At 45.5% G+C, this 22,518-nt stretch overlaps 1 protein-coding gene across 2 annotated transcripts in view; it reads left to right on the plus strand.

The window, feature by feature from the left end:
• The first annotated feature begins 10,157 nt into the window (after positions 1-10,157).
• CLUAP1 (clusterin associated protein 1) overlaps positions 10,158-22,518 on the plus strand; it is a 55,411-nt gene continuing 43,050 nt past the window's right edge. The window contains exons 1-5 of one of the 2 annotated variants that reach the window (XM_027732780.2): positions 10,158-10,256; positions 10,884-10,995; positions 12,166-12,250; positions 15,828-16,007; positions 17,323-17,418. In XM_027732780.2, coding sequence (XP_027588581.2) covers positions 10,895-10,995; positions 12,166-12,250; positions 15,828-16,007; positions 17,323-17,418 — 462 coding nt within the window. In that variant the 5' untranslated portion in view covers positions 10,158-10,256; positions 10,884-10,894. Of the gene's footprint in view, positions 10,257-10,314; positions 10,422-10,883; positions 10,996-12,165; positions 12,251-15,827; positions 16,008-17,322; positions 17,419-22,518 lie in introns of those variants that run through there. The other variant, XM_027732779.2, reaches the window with a different exon arrangement.

Here is a 22,518-nt window from a genome sequence, read left to right on the forward strand (position 1 = left end):
GGGGTGCTGCAGAGCCAGCTGTGAGTATGGGAGGGGACTGGGACAGCCCTCTGTGCTCCAGGAGCTGCTCTTCTGCCAGGGTGGGTTTGGGACACAGCTGACACTGAGGAGGCACAAGTGACAAATTTATGTGTTAAAGGTGTAGGGTTCATCACTGGAGTTGGGAAAATCACCCCAGAATGGTCTCATGCATTGAAGGTGTTGGTGCCTCTTAGGCAACTTGAGAGCTGCAGGGGTGCTCAGGAAGGGAAGAGCATCTTCCAGGGTCCTCCAGCATGGAATCATGGAATTGTTTAGGTTGGAAAAGCCCTCTAAGGTCATCGAGTCCAACTGTTAACTCAGCAGTGCCAAGGCCACCACTAAACCAAGTGCCACATCTACTTGTTTTTTGAACACTTCCAGGGATGGGGACCCCATCACTGCTCTGGTGAGCCTGTGCCAGTGCCTGACCACCTTTTCAGCGAAGAAATTTTCCTAACTATCCAATCTAAACCTTTCCTGGCACAATTTGAGGCTGTTTTCTCTGGTCCTGTCGCCTGTTACCTGGGAGAAAAGTCAGTGTCACCATGGGCTAGACACTGAACCAGACAACCCCACAGGGCTAAATCCCTTCCTCGAAGGACCATTACTAGCAGAAACACCTCCTGAAGGCAGATTTCACTTTATCTATCCATTATTAATGGGGAAATCCATCCGTGAGTATTATTGCAGGCTCTGCTAATCAAGCTGCTTTTCTCCCCGTACAGAAGCAATTCGCAGAACGGAAACGCTCATCAACACATCCTGACCTGCAATTATTCAGTGAACTTCTCAGAAAAGCCTGTCGGAGCAGTTACCAGGTAGAGAAATCCATCAGCATGTGAATGCCCCGGAACCAGCGTGAGGAGGGGCAGGGCTCAGCGCCGCTGATCGATTCAGCAACACTTTCTGATCCACCGGGAGGCTGCTGGGAGGTCAAGGGCACCAAAGACTTGTGGAGATGCTAAAAAACGAAGTGGTTTTAATATATTTAATATCAGCAGATGGTGCTGTTTAAGGTTACTGCCAAAGTGCAGCCTGATGAGATGCAGACCCACGGGAGCACGGAGCTGTTTGCCCTGGGATTTCCTCTTTTTGGAAGCTGCTCCCTGCAACTCAGAAAAATCTGTTTCCTGCTTGGAACCTCTCTGATGCAGGAGAAAAATGACCCCAAGCTGTGCCCAGCCACAAAGTGCTTCCTATTTCTGCAGGGCAGAGAGTTGGGATGAGTCTCTCTCCTGAGACAGAGCGACAGGGACATCACCTTCTGGGGGACACTGAGTCACTCCAGCATCATTGTGGGGCTGGACCACCCCAACTCACCCCCAGATTTCTGCTTTGAGGTTATTCCTGTAAAGACCATGAGGAATGTAATGTTGAGTGTTCCATTATGTGACTGAGCATTTGTCTGATGACCACAACATGATTATAAAGTCAACCTGTCATGACAATGTCAACATAGCCAGAAACTAGGCAAACACTGCTGCCAGCCTACCCAATATGACCAGTTAGATTTTGTAGGGAATCAGCTGCTTGGACATTTATTCTCAAAAAATGTTGGGTTTAGGAGATACTGAGAGACAAAGGGCTTCAGAGGGACAGAGAGAGATGCTGTTTTGAGTCAAAAAAGAAAAAGCTTGCAAGTCACGTCCCAGGAGGTGCCTTGGAGGGTGGCCCCAGCCAGCACCTTGCAGGGATTGTACAAGACCCAGAGCTCTGAGCTTGGGGTTTTGCACAATGTTTGCAGGATAGGAGCATCCATTTCCATCCCATTTCCATCCTATTTCCATCCTGCTTCCATCCCCTCAGGAGATGACAGCCAGGGACCCCACTCCATCACACTGCTCCATAGCAAAGGTCACTTCCAAGCTGCTGTTCCCTGTGATCAATGACTGTTCCCAGCTCATAATGGCACATTGGATTTGGCACTGACTCAGAGGCAGCTGCTGTCCCTCCAGTGAGCCCCTGGGCACAAGGGCTGTGAGTCTGCATTCAAAGTCTCTTTGCTTTCCATTGGGGGACTCTCACCTAATTCAAGCTGGAAGGCTTAAATGATAAGATCAAGAGCTTCTCTGAATATCATCTATATTCACATCCTGCCCCCGGGCTGGACTCTTTGTACCCATACTCTGCTGAAGGGCACAGCTTCCCTTCTTCCATATGTAAAGCCCTGGCAGGCAGTACAGCATCCATATAACCCCAGGACCTGGAATTCAAGGGCAAATAAAGGGATGCATCTTTTATGTCCTCCCTGCCTAGGAGGAGCCTGGTTGAAACTTCTTCTGTTACCACCTATTTAAGAAGATTTTGGCTTTATCTGTATCCAGCTCTGGGGCCCCCAGCACAAGAAAAACCTGGTTGGAGCTGCTGGAATGAGTCCAGAGGAGGCCAAGGAAATGCTCTGAGACCTGGAGCTCCTCTGCTCTGGAGCCAGGCTGGGAGAGCTGGGGGTATTCACCTGGAGAAGGCTCCAGGGAGACCTGAGAGCCCCTTCCAGGGCCTAAAGGGGCTCCAGGAGAGCTGGAGAGGGACTTGGGACAAGGGATGGAGGGACAGGACAAGGGGGAACGGCTGGGGAAGCTGGGCAGCCTGGAAGATCTCCTCTGCTACTTGCCAAAACACATTTAAAGTTGTTCTGAGGAAGAAAGGGTTCAGTCCTGCCTGTGAATGCTCAGCCCACGCTGCTGCATCCCAGCTCCTCCCAGCCTGGGGGCATCTCCAACCACCCCTGTGCAAGCAGAGGAGAGAAGGGGAACATCCTCTGCGGGGTCTGTGGCAGGAGAACTTTTGTGTGCCCCAAAACTGGGGTGCTCTGCAGCTCTTCTGAGAACAGACCTATTTTCTGTACCTTTGACATCCTGTTTTGTAAAACCGAGGGATTAAGAAGTTGCCTTGTCCTGCAGTGGGTTGTGGGTCCTTCCCAGCCTTCCAGCTGTCCCAAATGTTGGATGTTTGCCACCTTATGGCATTGTGTGACGGATGAAAATGTATTTTTACCCTGGACTGCAATTGTCGGGGCTCTGTTGTGCTCAGCAAAGCGTTCAAGTCACTCGGATCTGCCAGGGGAGGGACGTGCTCTGCATTTCCCTCTTGTCAGCACATCTGAAAAGGCTCTGAAAAAACTACTCTGAGGCTTCCAACCCCTCTCGTGGTAACATGGCTTAGAGCTGGGAAAAAGGAGGCATCAAGAGTGCAAGTGCTGTGCTCTGTCATGGGGCAGGACGTTCCAGGCGGGACTGAGGGATGCTGGAAGCCCACCCACAGGAGGAGATGTCAGGATGCAGCTTCTCCAGCGTTATTTCATGGGAATTGCCCGAAGCCCACAAGTTTGGGAGGTGCTGTATCACAGCACTCTTAGCTGTTTACCTTCAGCTTGCTGGGAAAGCTCCCTCCTCCCCCTCACTTTGGGGAAAAAGCAACTCCCTGGTTTCTTAGCTCCTTGCATGTGTTCCAGCAGGAGCTTCCTAACTAGCTGGTGGAGCAGGAGGATCTGAGCCTGGGTGGCAGCCTGGAGGTAGCAGAGCAGCTGCTGCTCTTCTCATGGTGTTTGCAGGGAGATGCTTCTCTGCTCAAACACAACTCTCCTTGGAGGCTCAAACAGGAGTGACAGAATCATGGAATGGTTTGGGTTGGAAGAGACTTTGAAGCTCATCTCCTTCCACCCCCTGCCATGGGCAGGGACACCTTCCACTGTCCCAGGTTGCTCCAAGCCCCGTCCAACCTGGCCTTGGACACTTCCAGGGATGGGGCAGCCACAGCTTCTCTGGGCAACCTGTGCCAGGGCCTCAGCACACCCTGTAGTTCTGGGCTCTTCCTGGCATCAGTTTTCTCTGTGCATACAAAATCTTCACAAAAACATGGGGGTTTGTATGTTGTATCTAAAGCTATCAATAGATGCCACAAGCTTGGCTGAAAACACCCAGTCCCTGCCCAAAGCCCCTCCATCACTTCCACTCCAAACATTTCCATGACACAAGCCTATTTTTAGGTGTTTTGAACACAAACCAACTCCCCTCACCTTTTAACAGAGCAACACTTAATTCTGCTGCTGAGATCACAGGTTTCTGTCAGCACAGAGACATAAAATTCCCAAACTGGCCCAGCCCCAAAATCTGTTTATCCAAGACTCCCACTCCCCCTGAGAGCTGAGACTCAGAGAGGGCTGAAAACTAGGCAAAGATAAGGCATTATTAGGGATAATCCTGGAAGAGGTATCATTTATGTCCCTAGTTTTGATGGTGGTGCCCAAATGCTGATTATAATCAGAGGGGGAAATCCTCTGGAGTTGTACTTAAGCCTATCCATTTTCATGCAGTGGACGTGGCACTTGAGGACATGGTTTAGTGGTGGCCTTGGCAGTGCTGGGGGAATGGTTGGAGTCAATGATCTTAGAGGGCTTTTTCACCCTTATGATCCTTTGATTGCAATTAGTTAAATAAGGGGGCTGAGCCAAGATTGGAGCCTGGAGAAGAGAACCTTGCCCAGGAGGGCTTGATTTACCCTTGTGCTGTGCAGGGCTTGAGCTCCTCACCCAGGACAGCAACATTCTCTTGGTGATCCTTAGCAAAAAGGGTAAAATTGGGTGACTGTGACAGTGTCCTTCCAAGCCTGCTTTGACTCTATCCTTGTCACCTTGGCTTGTTGTTCTCCTTTCCCTCCAGGTAGGCCAAGAATCAAACTATTGGTGAAAAACACCCCACACCATCTCATGATCCATGGGGGTCCCTCCCAACTCAGGATGTGCAATACGAAAACAGTGATTTTTGGATCCTTTTGCATCGTAATGACTTTTTGCTGGATTTTTTGCTCCCAGGGACACCGGGAGGGCTGTGTTGGCTACAAACCAACTGTGCTATGCCACTGAAATGGGACACCCAGAAATTAGGCAGATTCTGGGAAATCAGCACTCAGTGCTGGCTTTGGGTGGATCAAATGGTGCTTTGCTTTGCAGGGAGCTAGTGGAGGCTGGGAATATAATCTTGTTTTTCACTGCATATAAGTGAGAACCCAATCTCCTCTGACTTGTCAGACACAGACTGAGATGGATCTGGAAATCTACTTGCTCGGGGGTGCTTTTTCATCTTAAGTAGCTTCCCTTGCCTCTCTGCTGAGTGATTAAAGGGTAGCTGTTGATTTATTACCCCTTCTGCTTGATACATGGGCTGTGGCTTATCCTGGGTACCAGCTCCTCTCAAATGCCACCTCTTTAACAGGGAGCGTTGCTCTGCAATGTAATTACAGGGAACGTGATGTTCCTGGATATTTTGCTTCCCAGACCTTCAGATTTCCCCAGGTTCCTCAGCACAAACAGCACTTCACCTTCCCCTAAGGATCCCCAGCCATTTCCCCTCCTCCTGGGAGCTGCTGTTTTCCCTTCCTCATTTCTGGGCTGATGAGGTTAATGTGAAATAATGTTAAATACAGTGGGAAGGAAGAAGTTTGCTCACGAAACTCTCCAAAGACCAAGGAATCTCCAAGCTGAGCCAGCCCTTCAGCAGCAAACAGAACCTCAGGTCCTGTGGATGAGGAAACAAATGGTACAGGCCAGGGATGAAAATAGATTTTTAGTGAAAATTAATCCGTCCCAGACGGGAAATAGGGGAGGCTCGGATTGGAAGAGCAAAAAATTGGTGCCCACCTTGCAAGTAAAAGCCAGACAGAGATGCAAAAAGGTGTATGACAACCTCATGTACCAGCCAAATTAAAACCTCATCATTTCCTACCCTGTCTTTTTTTTTTGCACCAGGCCCCCTTCTGAGCAAATGGCTCTGTGAGATTCCCTTCCCAATCTCTCAAGCTATTTGTAAAGCTGATATCTCTTCTAACAGGCAGCTTGGGAAACAACCCAGCAGAAACAGGTCATATTTTCTCCACCATTGTGACCACTCTCATTTTTTTCACAGTATGCAGAAGGTGACCTGGAATATATTGAAGTGTACAGAAAATTCACATGAGGGTTTTTCTGGGATGCAAAAGAAGCCTGAGGACTTACAACCCTTTTTTTTTCCCCCAACAGGGAGGGCACAGATGACTGTTTTCTGATTTTTGTGCCTGAAGATTCTGAAGAATGCCTGTTCGACTCAATTTTTTTATTCCTACTTTAAAAAACATTAGAGAAATCAGGTTAAAAATTACTTGCTTTCTCACTTGATCATATTTTCAACAGCACATTATGTCCCAGCCCAGCCAAGAGCTACAGCCCTGCCATTCCTGGGACTGAGGGTGGAATTTGAAGTGTGAGAATAACCAGGTAAGACAACATCAGAAAAAGAGCAGGAAAATCCTGAAGCTCTTTTTCTTTGCTTTGCAGTCCATTTTGCAGAAGGATTGTTCCAAGCCCCGTCCAACCTGGCCTTGGACACTTCCAGGGATCCAGGGGCAGCCACAGCTTCTCTGGGCAACCTGTGCCAGGGCCTCACCACACTCACAGGGAAGAATTTCTTCCCAATATCCCATCTAACCTGTCCTCTGGCACTGGGAAACCATTTCCCCTTGGCCTGTCCCTCCAGACCCTTGTCCCAAGTCCCTCTCCAGCTCTCTTGGAGCCCCTTTAGGCCCTGAAAGGGGCTCTCAGGTCTCCCCAGAGCCTTCTCTTCTCAGCCAAAAGGGACCCCATGGCACGTCAGTGATGTTCAACCGCCCAGGTCAATCGTTCCTCAGTGAAACCTTTGATTAATGGATGCTCATGAAGCAAAGGGTGACTTCAGTCTTGTATTTGGGGATGGATGGGAGCCAGAGGGACTAAAAGGGTCCCGAAACCAGGGTCCTGAAACCAGAGTGGAGGCCGTAAATAGGATGATGCCAACAGCCTGCACGTGGAAGGGTTTGCCTGGCACCACTTGCAACATGCAGAGGGATTGCTAGCCCTACAGTGATGCAGGGAGCCCCCAAATCCACATGTACAGCACAGGAAACTGGTAGAGGGTGTTATTTTCCATGAGGTGTTAAACTACAACTCCCTGACAGAAGGGTGGAGCCAGATGGGGGTTGGTCTCTTCCAAGCAACAGGATGAGAGAAAAATGGCCTCAGGTTGTACCAGACAAGGTTTTTAGGTTGGATATTAGGGAAAATTTATTCATAGAAAGGGTGGTCAGGATTGGAATAGGCTGCCCAAGGCAGTGGTGGAACCCCCATCCCTGGAGGGATTTAAAAGGATGTGGCACCTGGGGGCACAGTTTAGTGGTGGCCTTGGGGGAACAGTGGGACTTGATGGTCTTTGAGGGCTTTTCCAACCTTAACAGTTCTGTGATTCTAGAAAATACCAGCTGTTGATTCTGTCATACCCAGCCGTGTTTCAGAGCAAACACGGGGCTGTGAATGCTCAGGCTGCAAAGTGGGGTCACCACCTTCTGCTAGAAACCAGCCTGTTGGTGCTGCTGGATGTCTGCACACCCTTGGATGGTGTTACCATCCCCAACTGGGTTCTTCCTACACCTCTGCCAGGACCCCTGCAGCAGTTGTGGCTTCCTACAGCCCTAAAGAAGAGAAATTTCATCTAAATTAAATCCAAGGTTTGGATGGAGACAAGGCACTGCTGATGTGCAGGGAAGATATGACCACCTGCACCCAAAGCCTGCAGTGTCAGCTGATGGCTCACCCACTGCCACAGAAACTGGCACCAAAATTCCCAGTTTTCTTTCCTTTCCAGCAAAATTTCCACTTTTGCAGCGATAAAGCCGGGCAAAAAAAACCATCTCTCAAGTGTAGGATGAGGAATGGGGAGCTTTTTCCATGGAGGGTTTATGTGTCTAGGGAATAAGCAGAGGTGTGGGTTGCTAGAGATGGGAAGGGGACAGGGAGAAAGGTTTATTTTTCATGGATGTGGTCTGAGATCCTGCCCTGGTTTGTATGGATGCAGTTTGCTCCTCTCTAGGTCCCTGTTTAGTTCAAAGCTACATCCAACACACTTCCACACTTGTGCCACCTAACATTATAAACCTAATTAATATTTCTATATTATAAAGTGCCGGTGTAGTGTTTATCTCAGCTCTTCAATTTATTTAATTTCTTTTACAGCTTTGGCTTTTCCCCACATATTTCTTCCCACCTGCTGGTCAACATAACCCAGGAGCAGAGCAGGGGAATGTTTCCTTCCTTCTTTGATGCCCCTGAACAAGTTTTTGGAGGTCTGATAACACTCTTGAAGTAGTGAATTATTCAAGGTTTGCAATCTCATGGCTTTCTAGCATAAGAAACCCAGTCTCTAATCACATCTCATATTTTCTAATGTAACTACTTCATTTCAATATTGATTCTTCCATGATTTATTGCTGTTTCCTTGCTTTTGATTACTTTTTCTATCAGGTGGATGGGCACTGCTCAGTACAGAGTCCATGTCTGTGTGTCTTATAACTACAGGCAGTTAGAACTGAAAAACTGTGGATTGCTCTGAAAATGTCCTGAGACCCCACAGATCAGCCTGACATCGAGATTATTTTCAACTTCTTCCACCCTGAGGTGACCCTGTGAGGAAGAGCTGCAGGGGCTTCATCCAGTGTTCCTGCAGAGCCTCGTGGTCACAGCTCCTGTTCCTCTGTCCATCTGTCATCACCACTGCCAGCACAGAAGCTGTCAAGCTGTTCTTATTTGGAGCACCAACATGAAAACTGCCCTGGGTTATGTCTGTAGGGGCAAAGCTGGGACACTGAGAGCCTTGAAGAAGTTTGTTATGGAGCTGCTGACAGGATCAGTTGGCATCAGTTGTGGTTAAGAGCTGAGAGGGCACAAAAAGACGTGTTGGTTGGCCTTGGGATATTGTTTTCTGTGGGTATTTCTGCCCACCAGCAAGAGCAGTGCTTCTGTGTGTCTCTTGGAGAACCCCAGGGATGCTCCTGCCCCTTCCCTGGTGGGCCAGGGTCGTGTAAGCACCTTCTGGGTGACTCCACCACCTCCCTGGGCAGCCTATTCCAATATCTAATCACCCTTTCTGGGAAGAAATTTCTCCTAATGGCCAACCTAAACCTCCCCTGGCACAGCTTAAGACTGTGTCCTCCTACTCTTTCTCTGGTTACCTGGGATAAGAGGCTGACCCCCACCTGGCTATCCCCTCCTGGCACAATATAGACAGTAATAGAACAAAAGATAATTTGAAGAAGTAGTCAATAAAACATTTCCAATATTGGTATTCCCGGTTCTTCCTATAAAAAGATACGTGTCCATTTTAACTGACTTTAATTCTAAAGAACTTGAAGAGTTCTGAGTCAAGGATGAGGCAGAGCAGCACTCAGCTTGAGTGTTGGTGTGAGCAAAGCCATGTCCTGCCCCGCTGCTCATGACAGAGGGAAACCTGGGAGAGAAATGGAGGCCTGACCGTAGCAACCTGAGAGAATATACATTGAACATTGTAGCAGGGTGAGGAATTTTGTGTTTTGTGTTTATGGCGTGTGTGTGACAGTGGGAAAGACATCCATGAGGATCTTGGATGCTGTTAGTTGACCTCCCTGCAGCTATTTTTTCATCTCCTTCTGAAAATCAGTATTTCACAGCCTTGACTGAGCCAGCTAAATTTTGCCCCTTATCCAAACTGGCTGAAACGATGTCTTCAGGACTCCACAGAAGCAATTTGAGCCAGAGAAGTGCCTCAGGTCTCACACTTTTTACGGTTTGTACACAAACTCATGGCGTGCATTCCAGATTCCGGATACTCCAGTCTGCAGGAGGAGTTAAGAGATTTATTTTCCACTCTCATACACGCTTGCTTTGTTTGATTTTTGCCGCACAAACGCCGGGCTCCTGCACTTGGAGAGATCCTTCTTCTCCCATGCAGAGCACGTGGAGGGCAGATGCACTGACTCCAACAGGACCGAGATATTGCAGGATTGGAGAGTGTGCAGGGAAGGGAACGGAGCTGGGAAGGGGCTGGAGCAGCAGGAGGGGCTGAGGGAGCTGGGGGGGCTCAGCCTGGAGAAAAGGAGGCTCAGGGGGGACCTTCTGGCTCTGCAACCCCCTGACAGGAGGGGGGAGCCGGGGGGGTCGGGCTCTACTCCCAGGGAACAAGGGACAGGATGGGAGAAAACAGCCTCCAGTTGTGCCAGGGGAGGTGTAGTTTGGCCATTAGGAGGAATTCCTTCCCAGAAAGGGTGATTAGATATCGGAATGTGCTGCCCAGGGAGGTGGTGGAGGCAGCGTCTCCGGAGGCGTTGAAGGAAAGACTGGACACGGCACTTGGTGCCACGGTCTGCCTGACATGCTGGTGACGGGCCGTCGGTTGGAGTCGGTGATGTCAGAAGGCAGAGAGGTCTTTTCCACCGGAACGATTCCGGCATTCCGTGATTCCGGGGCCGACCCGCCGCGCTTTCGCTCCCCGCGGGGTTTGGCCCCGCCGCGCCGCCGTAGCCGCGTTGCCCCGGAGCCGCGGCGGCCGCGAGTCCCGGCCCGGCGATGTCGTTCCGAGACCTCCGCAGTGAGACCTCCAAGGGCCGGGATGGGCCGGGATGGGCCGGGCCGGGCACCCCCGCCACGGCCCCAGAGGCCCCGCGGCTCCTCCGGGCCGCACACGGAGCTGCCGGCGGGCGGGAGGGTCGCGGTGCCCCGGGGGGGGCTGAGCCTTCTCTGGGAGGGTCCCCGCTGAGGGGGGGGAGCACAGCCCTGCACTGGGGGGGCCCCCTAGCCCGTCTCTTAAAGTGTGTTTGTAAAGACGAGCAGTTCAGCATCGTTTCAGCCCGGTGAATCTCGTTAAAAACTCACCTTTTCACTCAGCCGTGTTTTCTGTTGAAAATATTTATTTTAGTTATTCAGGTTTATTTTTGAGCAGCGCTTTTCACAGGGCAGATCTCACGGTAACCGAGCAGCACGCTGTGGGAGATGGAGCTCCTGGCAAAGCCCCAGTCTGATATTTAGAAGCAATCCCTTGCTTGTTTTTCAGATTTTACTGAGATGATGAGGGCGCTGGGGTATCCCCGACTCATATCCATGGAGAATTTCCACACCCCAAACTTCATGCTTGTGTCAGAAGTGCTCCTGTGGCTGGTGAAAAGGTTGGTGATGAGGCCGACAGATGCTGGGGCTGATGCTGGGATGCGGAGGGTGGCCTTGGAGCTGATGGTTTGGTGTGAAATATAATGACATTTAGTCATTCTTTGAGCTCTACTCTTCTAAATAGCAGGTAGAAGTGTGGTAGTTAGCAGGTTTTTAGTTTAATTGTAGAGCCTGGAGTAGAAAATCCGATGACTCAGTGCTGGTTTCACCCAGAAAGTGGGAGCACTGATTCAAAAGTATCTGTGTCTCTCTCCTGTATTCTTCAGACTCCATCACCATCCTGCCCATGTACCCAAACAGGGTAATCTGTAGTGAGAACTTTCCAAGATGCACCCAGTTCTTGCCTTTTTGCTACAACTACTGGTTCACCCTGGTATTGTCCCACATCCACAACATGTTTAAAAGAAATAAAATGATTCCATTCTAATCTACTACTGTCCACTTGTAGTTTTACACCCACTTAACCCATTGACAGACTTCAGCTAAATATTTCTGAATCTTGACATATTATACATTATTTTCTCTCCCCTGCTATTTTTTTTAAAGCTCCTCATAAGGTAGAATATTGCAGTTGAAAACACAACGGTGACACAACCCTTTGCCTGATTGCTATTTTTTGGCCTGGATTCGTGGTACTCATTAGTATCCATTAAGTTTAATTAGCAAGCTGTTTGAAATTTGCTGAATACTGTTGTAACAAAATAGGGAAATATTTAGAACCATTCAAAATTACTCGCATTAAGTTACCTAAATAGTCTTTAAAATGCTGATGTTACCCTGAGGGTCCAAATTCTGAATTTGCTTTTATTCCTCCCTTGTTCCTTTAGGCTGGCGACTTCTAGAAGTTTCTGCATTTCACTCGTGGTCTTTTTAAGGCATTTTACAGTCTTTCAGTTTGCTTTTTTGCAAGTTTTGTTTGCAAAAGTAACGTGTTTGAAATGATGTCTGAGTGTGAACTTGAGTAGTGTGTCAGGTGTTACAGATTTTGCAGTTTGTACACACACCCACCGTGTGCATCTCTGGGTCCCCATTCTGCAGCAGGAACTAAACATTTGTTTGCCAGTCTAGTCCATGCTTGTTTTGTTTGATTTTTGCCTCACAAATGGACCAGTCTCATTGATATTGCACGTGTATTTCTTGTCAGAATCTACACCCCCTTCTTTCTGTAGGTATGAACCTCACACTGATATTCCTGCTGATGTGGAGACAGAACAAGACCGGGTTTTCTTCATTAAGGCCGTGGCTCAGTTCATGGTAAGTCTGCTCAGGAACAGCCTGAAATCCTAAAAATGTGAATATCTGAAATCCTGGTTCCGTGTCAGCTTTAGTGCTTTCTCCCTTAACCCCTTACACTTTCCCTGCAAAGCTAGAAAAATATCCTTATCTCTTGCTATTTATAAAAAGGTAGCAGAAGATAGGAAATGTTTTGAAGCCATTTAAAGTGTTTTAGAAGAGATCCCATCATATTTATTGCTAACTTTGGGTGCCTGATTCTTTTTTGTGCTTGAATAGTCATAACCTCTGGTGCCTTCACTGTGATATAGAATCATGTATTGGTATATGTCCTATGAGCCTTCTCATGGATCAAAGCACATGTTTTTCTCAGCTCAAACCTTTTATGCATGAATTATACTTGAATTGGGCCATCAAATTTTTTAGTCTCAGGGAGTAAAATAACATTGTTCTTCATATAATTCTTGTTATTTTGGTGCAGCGTGAGCCTTTGCTGTTATCACACACTTAGATAACATTCTTAATTATGTAAAATGAACTTACTGGGGTTGCAGGTGAAGCAATGGAAGTCTTTATGGCAATACCAGAGATTCATTGTAATACTTAGATTTTTTTAAAATACAGTAAGATTACATTGTAACCATATTTTCCTTCTCATTTGTGAAGAGCATGCACCATAAATTCTCTCAATTCTTAATTTTGTTGTATTCAGAGCATGGTACTTTCCTGTATATATCAGAATGCACTTTTTGAGGCCTGGAGCACCATCAGATCTATTTAGTTTGGAATTATAGGAAAATTCAAGTCAAGGACATTTAACAAGGGACAAGTATGGACTCAGAAATAATGTCAAGCATACATTTGCCTTTTAATAGCTGATTTAATGCAAGAAATCCCAAGGGTTTTGGAGAATTACATATTATGGTTCAGAAAATGAAACTAATGGAAATTTCTTTAATCATGCTGCACTTAGTCTCAGTTAATTTTACAAGTTAATGTGGGGGTTATTGTAGATTTTCAGCATTTTCAGGTTGAGAAAAGCTTTTAATCATTTCTTTCATAATTCACTGCCCATGGAATTCAGAGTTATCTTCCCCAGGAGTTAATAGCTTTATGCATCTGGAGGCAGATGTGAGATTTGACAGAGACAGATTTGTCTGAGAAGAGGATACCAGGGTAGATTCATCATCGTGGAATACAACTGGGGCTTTGCTCTCCTTTGCTGAACAAGACCCAAAGAGGTGTTAATTTTCCACACAAATTAGGTATTGCTCTGTGTTCACGGTGGGAACTTACCCAGTGTCTCCTTTCCAGAGCCAAAAGTTCCTGAAGTGTCTGCAGGGTTGTCTCAGGTGGGTTTTTAATCATTTCCCCAGCGTTAGTTAGTGGGGCTCAGTACTTGGCTCCTGCTCAAGCCCCCGGGATCCAAATTTGAAGTAGAGTGCAACAAAAAGCCACTGATGAGTTTATCTCATGGAGATACATTCATGAAAACGCACTTAGCAAACCAAGGTACCAAATTTTTTTGGAAGAGTCAGGCATCACAGTCAGAATTTGGCTCTCTGATAATAATAAAACAGCTTGTAAAGGTAAGAGAAATTCTGGCTGTTGGTGCCATTCTTGCTGTATGTTTATATTTTCTATTGCATTTTAATAATCTGATCATCAGAACAAGTAGAGGTGAATTTTCATTATTCTTTAAAACTAGAATTGTTATAAAAAAGGTGAGTGAGCTTTCCAAGTATGAAGTTACCTTCTTGACTAAGCAGTGCCACTGTGCCAGTCTGAAAAATATACATACTTGGCCATTTATTTTTTTTCTCTTTTTTTCTTTTTATTTTTTAAGTAGTGTTTGAGTGAAAAAAACATTTTTTTTCCTCTTACTAGACATTGATTTTTCTGTCTTGGGAGAGCTGAATTTCGAGTGGAGCTGAAATCAGAATTTCTGCCTTTAGCAACGTCCCACATGATTTAGGGCATCAGTTATGTTTGCACGGGGGATGTTTAATAGAGTATGTCAATTTAATGGCACATTTCTCTTAAAATTTAATACCTGTTGTTTCTACCATGAGTTTTTTAGATTTCTCCTGCTGAAAGGGAAGGCAGTTGAACACACCTGGCTTCCCACTTTGTATGTTGGCTCATTTGAGGTCATTCTGATCAAAAATTTCAATTAGGGATCTTTGTCCTGTGAGTCTTATATTCCCCTAGCTGAGGGTGTACAACATCAGCAACCTGTTCTGGAAGTTTGGACTTCAATTTTCAGGAATCTCAGAATCACAGAAGATCTTGAGTTGGAACCTTGAGCTGTGGCAGCCTTGGGGCCGTGACCCTGGGGAGCCTGTCCAGTGCCCAACTGCTCTCTGTTTTTATCTCTGGCACAGCTCCAGCCGTTCCCTCAGGTCCTTTGAAAAGCTGGAGCTAAATCCATGGTTTGAGTGTGGCCCTTTCTCTCTTTATTTTCACAGGAATTCTTTCCTGCAGCCCATTATTCAGTGAAGCTCAGTGCAGAACCTCGTAAGGTGAAGCTCATGGGCAAAACTTGTGCCAAATATTGTAATATTTGAGTCTCTCACCCCCAGGTTGAAGGTTCTGGTCTGTCAGAGCCCAAGGGGAGTGTGAATTACTTCCAGAAACACTGTAATACCAAAGCTGTATAATCCCATGAGTGACTCATGGATAGATTCATTCTGCCACTGAGTGGGGTATTCCATAGGATAAACATTTTACCAGAACTTTAATCTTAAAAACATGCCGAAAAGAAAATGGTAAGTCATTTTTATGCTTAATGTGTCATTTTTAAGCTTAATTTTTGTATTCATAACTGGTGATCAACTTTTCGTTTGCTTCCTTTTTTAATTATGCCACCAGGAAGACTCCCTGAAATTTGTGTTGGCTCCTTGTGACCATTTATAATATAAATTAGTCAGGAATTTCAAGAGCAACATTTGTGTCCTTTCTGTGACAGATGCTCTTTTTTCCCCTTTATTATTTTGAAATATATTTTCAAATTATTTCAAATATATTTCAAAATATTATTTTAAAAATAAGATTGTAACTTTTAATATTTTTTTTTCCATACTGGTCTGTCTGTACTTTTCAGAGATGGAAGACAAGGGAATAAAATTACCCATATCATAGCAGGGAAAAATTTGAGAGAAGCAATACAATATTTTGAAGGTGCTGCTGGAAGAGAAGACAGTTAAATTAGGATAATTGATCTTATTCTTGCAACTCATCAAGGGTGAGATTTACCTCTCTACAGCATCATCACAAGACCTGGGCAGCACTTACTTTCCACTTAAACTCAATTTGAGTTTAAGTGGTGCACAGGTTTTTCGCTTCTCTTAGTACAGGGGAGAAATAATGGATGGTTTGAGTTTTTTCTGCAGGTGTTCTGACGTGCAGGAAGGGCACAGGTCTCAGGAAATTTTCTCCTGGAAATCTCAGGCCCGTGACGAGGCAAACCGGTGTGTCCAGACAGGAGGGTTTGTCTCTGCGTGTGCGGGGGTGGTGACCCCGCAGGGAGCTTTGGAGTGAAGAGGTAAACGGGGATTTTGTTCTTGTGGGTGATGAATTCACTCTCCCCTCCCCAAAGGCCACCAAAGCTCACATCAAGCTCAACACCAAGAAGCTGTACCAGGCCGACGGTTACGCGGTGAAGGAGCTGCTGAAGGTCACCTCTGTGCTCTACGGGGCCATGCACACCCAGGGGGTGCAGCGGGCAGACCTCAGGGAGGAGGACTCGGCCAAGTTCAAGTTGGATCTGGGCTCAAAGGTAAGGAAAACCTGCACTTACTCCTGTTCTGGGCAGGGAAAAACAAACCCGTTTTCTAGCTGAAACTTCAGCGGGGCACGTTCTGGAAGGTAGTAGGTGTGGTTTGAGCTCAGTTTCAGTAGTTGAGGTTTTGGGATTTTATGATTTGAATTCTCAACCAGAAACATAATGCAATGCAACAGTGGCACGGAATTTATCCTGTTTGGTTTCTACTGCTGTTGAAATCATAGAAATGTTGGAGTAGGCTGGAATAAAGAGTATTTTCTCCCTACTAACCTTGTTGCAGCAAGAGGAGCTTGCAAAATACTGGCTGCAAGTTGGTTTTCAGCCCATTTGCATTGAAGGAAAAGGAAGTCTTCACGTTACCCTAACAGACATCAATGCTGTTCAAACCCTCAAAATAAATGCCATTTCTAGATATTTAAGAAACAGCCTCTCTAGATATTAAAAACAACAACCCAACACTTTGCTAAATAAGAGGAATTCTTGTTACTGTTTTCTATTAGCTTTGGCACTTCTTTTATATTCTAATGTATTTAGGTTTTGATTTTTTTGTAGCTGTACTATGTCATGCTTGCCTGTTAGGAAGGAATTCTTTGCTCAGAGGGTGGGGAGGCTCTGGCACAGGTTGCCCAGAGAAGCTGTGGCTGCTCCATCCCTGGAAGTGTCCAAGGCCACCTTGGATGGGGCTTGGAGCAACCTGGGCTGGTGGAAGGTGTCCCTGCCCGTGGCAGGGGGTGGAATGAGATGAACTTTAAGGTCCCTTCCACACAAACTGTTCCATGATTCCATGATCCTGTGATTCTTGAGAAGATGTCAGACCCTCAGCTGATTCTTCCTCTGTGTAAGTCTGATGTGTCTCTCTGGAAAAATAAACCACTTGTAGATGATCAATATTCATTACTTATGCTACATGCTGGTCACAGACCTTTTGGTATATAAACTTTTTACTTCTGCATATGAAAAAGGTGATGTTTCCTTTGTCCTGGGCAGCACATGAGCCAACAATTGCCTGAGTCACAGTTGTAAGGAGAGTTGGGGTTTTTTTGTTGGCCTAAAGTGGCTGATGTTTCACCCCAAAACCTGTATCTGAATGGTGCCTTATCTAGACTATTTTAAAGCCAAGAGACTGGTTCACTCAGATTCCACTGCACAACTTCTTCAATACTGTGGAAGTTTTTTGACCTTGGTAAGTGTTGTGGATTTTCTTTGTAATACTGGGAATTCTCTTGCTTTTTTTGACCTTGATAAATGTGGATTTTCTTTGTGATACTGGGAATTCTCTTGCTATCCAGTGCTGTTGTTGTGTTCCCAGGTTGCTGACCTGAAGGCAGCTAGACAGCTTGCTTCTGAAATCACCTCCAAAGGAGCAGTTCTGTATGACTTACTTGGCAAAGAAATGGAGCTAAGGGTAAGTACACACTGGAGAGTGTGGAAAAACTTGTGTTCACTGACTGCTGCAAAGGAAAAGGTTAAAAAAATATCAGTGATCCTTAATGGCTGCATCTGTCATGAATATTGGGTGAGTCTGAAGGAATGGGTCTGACAGTTTGCATTTCCTTCCCACTTATATTCGTGCCTGGATTGCAGAAAGCCTGAGAGAAGGGTTTGGCATTTTCTCTTTAGCAGGAAACTGAAATACTCTCTGTTGAACTGTTTGGAAATACTAACTTCATGTGCACATTGTGGTGGTGGAGAGGGATATATTCATAAAGATAAATGATTAATGCCCTTAGTTTTCCAAGGGTAAGACTCATTATTCCCGGGTCAGTAGCTGAAGGTCTGTAGGGTAGATGTTCTTCAGCTTAGCTGGGAGATCACAAGCTGGTGCATGAAGTCAGGGAAGTGTCCTGAACCACTGCCAATAAATCTTGCAGTTATTTTCTTCAGTGCACTTATCTGCAGTGCTGGGGGTTGTTCATTTTCTGAAAATGGACATTTAAAAAAGAGAAACCCTGCCCGTTGTTGGGAATGGTCAGATCTGCAGTATCTAAGCTGCAGGAAGTGCACCCTTTAGAGCTGTAAACTGTGAACCTCCACTGTTAATGCTCCCAGATCCTTGTCTAACGGAGTACAAGTGTTTCAAAGGGTGGGGGATAACACTGGGAAGATTTTCCATGGAACACTGCCTTTTCTGCTGGATCTGTACATGATAATACCACTGTGTGAAGGACATAAATATTTCAACAGACAGAAAGGATAAGCCAGTTTAATTCAATGTACACAGTTATCACAAAACTGTTAATCAGTTACTTCTCATCTTGTATTCTTTACTTAATTCTTTAATTTTCACACAAATGCTACATGATGTGTTAATATTTGCTATGGAGCATTGAACTTTTTTGTTCTGGGTACAGTGTCCTTATAACTCCACTCAAAAGTCAAATATAGGTCAGTATAAGGCATCATTTTTAAAAAAATACTCCAGCATTGGTTTGGAATTGGGAATTGTTTAGTCACTTTAAATCACAGCTTTTAGGAAACTGCCTTTAGAACTGGGCCACAGGCACAAGAGCAGCGTGCTGAAAGGGTGGGATGAAAAATCAGGAGATGAGGAAGTCCTGAAGTGCAGCCACTTTTCACTGGGTGCATTAATAAATCTTCAAAGGTGCCATTTCTAAAAGGATGGTGTTTCTTAGACAGAGCAGTGAGCACGTGTTTCTTGTGGCACAATGGCTGAGTACACAGGACAGGGACAACTAATCCTGTGCAGGTATTCTGCACAAAGGTTTGACAGACAGGACTAGTCCTTAAGAAGTCCTGTCCTGGGAAAGATGACCTTTGCTTCTGTGTCACTAGCTCTGAGTGTATCTCCTGAAGGCAAAAGGTGACACAGCATGGTGAGAACCTCCAGAGAGCAGCAGAAGAGGCTTTCATGCTCTGTTTCTTGTGATTTGTGGTTGGTTCCAACCTTCTTCAGTGATTTGTTAAACCTGAAGGACCCACTTTGGGCTGGTGTGTTGTCAAGTTTGGTATATAAGCATGTGACAAATTTGGGACTTGAGCCTGGAAAAAAGCCAACAGCTTTCAAGTAAAAAGCCCTGATGCTGCACTAACCAGTTTTTCAATGGAATTTTTCCGGTTTTCCTTCTTTAATTATAAGCCCCCAACTCTGCTTTTCTCTTGAAGGGTGAAATTTGCTCCTCACAGGAGAGGCTTAGAGCCCATTGCTGCTGTTTTCTTCCACCACTGTTGGGCCTGGGCTTCTTGTCACAGAGCCAGTGCTGAGGGCAGTAAGGAATTGCCCTCCCACATCTGCCACATCTTCCCTGGATCCTTCATAGGGTTGCTGAGGTGCTCAGAAGATCTCAGGGATGGCATCTCCTGCCTGCCCTTCCCACCTGCTTCCAGGTGGGCAGTAGGAGAACTGCAGTTAATTCTGGCTTTGTGTAGGGAATTAGAGCTCTGTTGGCAATATCAAATTAATTGCCATTAATCTACTTTTATTCTTTTTTAATGTGCAGATTATTGATTTCCACTGGTTATTTTCTTTTGGCACTGCATGGCTAATTAATGCTCACAGTAAATGGTACAGGCAGAGGGTTTGTACTGTTAAAGGGGTTTAGAACACTATGGTTTATTTTTTCATTCCATTTTATCTCCTGGTACCTGTTGCATGGACTAAAATGCATCAACAGCTGTGATAGCATTTAAATGAATTTGAAAACATGGGAGTTTTATGTCCCCCAAACCTCTTTTTTCTTTCTTTTTCCAATCCATTCATTTCCAGATATTTAAATGAAGGCTCTTCCTACCCAGGCTTGCACAAGCTGATGATGTATGTTGTTTCTATCCTAAGTGAAGATGGCTTCATTTTCCAGGAACTATGAAGGAAATGCCAGCATTTGGCACTAATGGGTTGTCTAGGTCTGTTTTTGTAGTCTGAACAGCTTTTGGGGAAGGATCATTGGGGAAAAGTGAAGTAAAACTCATTATTTCCTTTAGAAATGTTGACTCTAATTTGTGCAACAACCTTTACCTTCTCTGTTGGAGTCTTTTTGCACATAATTTGGGTAGGAACTGTGTAGAAAGGGTTTGTACATTAAATAAATTTCATTGCTTCAAGTCATGAAACACTTTTTTAAAATAAATTACTTTCTGAATGAAAACAGATTTCAGCTAGAGAAGAGTTTAAGGGAATGGTTCTTTTAGATGTATTGGAGATAGATAGTGCTGTAAATGTATGTGCATATTTTTGGGGAAGAGTTTAAGTCTGTTTTTGTTTTCTTGGAAATGTGGTTCTCTGCCTTTCTGATGCCTTTGCAAATGCATTATTCCCTGACTGAATAGATAGTTCTTCTGTATATGTAAACTGCTTCCAAAGTTAATTTATAGTGTGAAAAAAGGACATTTAATTAAGGACAGAGGAAGAAACAAATCCTACAGGTTTTTTTTCTGAATTCAGACTATGATGTTAAATTTTTTGGGAAAACAAAAAACAAATCAAACCCCAAAATTATAGTCTTCTCATCAGATGAAAATCACAATATAATTACTGAATTCCATGGGAGCTGTGTGTTTCCAGCCCAGCTGTGAATGAGCACAGTGTAGGTTATTGGTGTCCTGTGGCAGTGCAGTGCAGGAAACACAGAATTGTTATTTTAAAATGCATTTAAACCTTACATTTGGAAGGTAATTTTCAGTTTCCAGTCTTGCTGGTCCAGGTCTTGGAGCACAGAAGTTGCAGGTAGGATTGGTAGGGTGTAGTGGAGCTGATGGATGAGTTTGGGTACCACACTGTGAGATCCCTACATGAAAAGCAAATTCCATGTACAGAGAAATATGCCTTTGTCTTCATTGTTTCCTTTCCTGCCAGGGGCACTTTCTCTGCATTGCATTGCTGTGTAACCTTAATTTTCAGAATATTTCCATCTAGCTTTGGAAGAGTAACCAGGCATGTTGAGTTCTGGTTTTCTGTAATATGTTTTCTGCTTTTTTTGAGGGGATGGGGAAGGTGGAGGTTGATTTGGAGTTGAGGTGGGGATGGCAAATTTTGTTTGGGTTTCTTTCTCTTGTCTTCCTACACTGTACTAAATGAATGAAGAAAATGAAGTTGAAAATAGTCTGTGATTAAGGCTGCCAAGCCCAAAATCAAGGAAAGCAGCAAGAGAATTAATGTCAGTGCTTGGGCCAAATGCAGCACTGCTTCCCTATGGATTCACTTTGGGGTTTGGGACCTCCACAGCTGAGTGCTGCCATCCTGGACATGGACAAAGATGTTGAAAAAACCAGTGCTCCTCTGTATCCTAAAAAATTGGCAAAGTGGGGGAAATGGCCAGATTAACCTCTGGGGGGAAGGAGGGGTGATGAGGTGATCCCAATAATTCCTTAGCTCCAAAAAAACCCAGTAATGAGCCTTTTCAGGGTGCTCCTGACTTATCCTACATTGGCCATCCAAAAGGAAAAATTCCTGGCTATTTCTACCCCTGGCCTGACTCCGAGTGCTTCCCGCCCTGCATCCGCCAGAGGTCCTGTGCCACATTAGCAGGAGCCTGTCAGGAAGCTGCTCTGCTTAGACTTGCTGAATTATTGGACAATAAGGAAGATAATGAAGCAAAAAAAATTCCAGAAGAAAACTGCCTTCGTGGTGGTGGCAGGCAGAAAGATTTCTGACCTCGAGGTTGTTTGCATTTTACTTAATTAGCTCTAAGCCCCATAAAACTGAAGAAAAATGAAACTAATCTTTTCTTTTTAGGGTGTGTAGCTTGTGCTGAGGACGAGCAATGCAGAGGGTTTGTTTTCTGATGCTCCTCTCGGCCCTTTTTCCATCTGTGACCTTGAACAAAGTGCTTATTCTCTGCATCCACTCATGTAAATAAAGTAATTTCTGAGTTTTGTAGATTGAAGCTATTAACAGCCAGATAAAGTGTTTCCCGGTCTCTGGAGGATGAATTTTGAAGGAAGAACAGGGCACTGCTCCCAGTGTTATTTTTATGGATGCCACAGCTTGTTCCAAAACCTGATGCAAGTCACCGGGACTCTCGTTACTGACTCCAGCCATGAAATGCTGGAATTAAACTCTTTGGAGAGCCAGAGGCACTCAGATCCAGCTGCAGAGCTGAGACAGGGTTAGTTACAGCACAGAGAGCTGGCACTGAGGACATTTAACCTGGATCTCTTTATTCCCAGCTTTTTGATTCAAGAGAGCCCTTCCTCCCTGCCCTCCCCTCCCGCTGCGGTTTGACGCCCACTCAGGGGAGAGGGAGATGTGATTCGGGAGGTGGCTGCGCCGCTCCCGGCTCTTGGGAGCTGAGCTGCGAAAGAATGATTTTATTTGGAATGTTGGGAACGTTTTTCCGTCTGCCAAATGTTGCTCCTGGGTACCAGACGCTGCCTGGGGGAGGCTGATAAACTAATTTCTCTCATTTCCCGGGCTCTGGTTATTTAACTGCCACGAGCAGGATTTCTAGTGGAAATTTATATCTTGAAATTGCCAGAACTCTGGAGAATCACCTGGTTTACTTCAGAATTTTTGAACTGTCCTGCTTCTAACCCAAGCCTAACCTATCAA

Source organism: Pipra filicauda, unplaced genomic scaffold, assembly GCF_003945595.2.
Source record: "Pipra filicauda isolate LSUMZ 115617 unplaced genomic scaffold, ASM394559v2 scaffold73_size2923735_pilon, whole genome shotgun sequence".
Lineage (NCBI taxonomy): Eukaryota > Metazoa > Chordata > Aves > Passeriformes > Pipridae > Pipra > Pipra filicauda.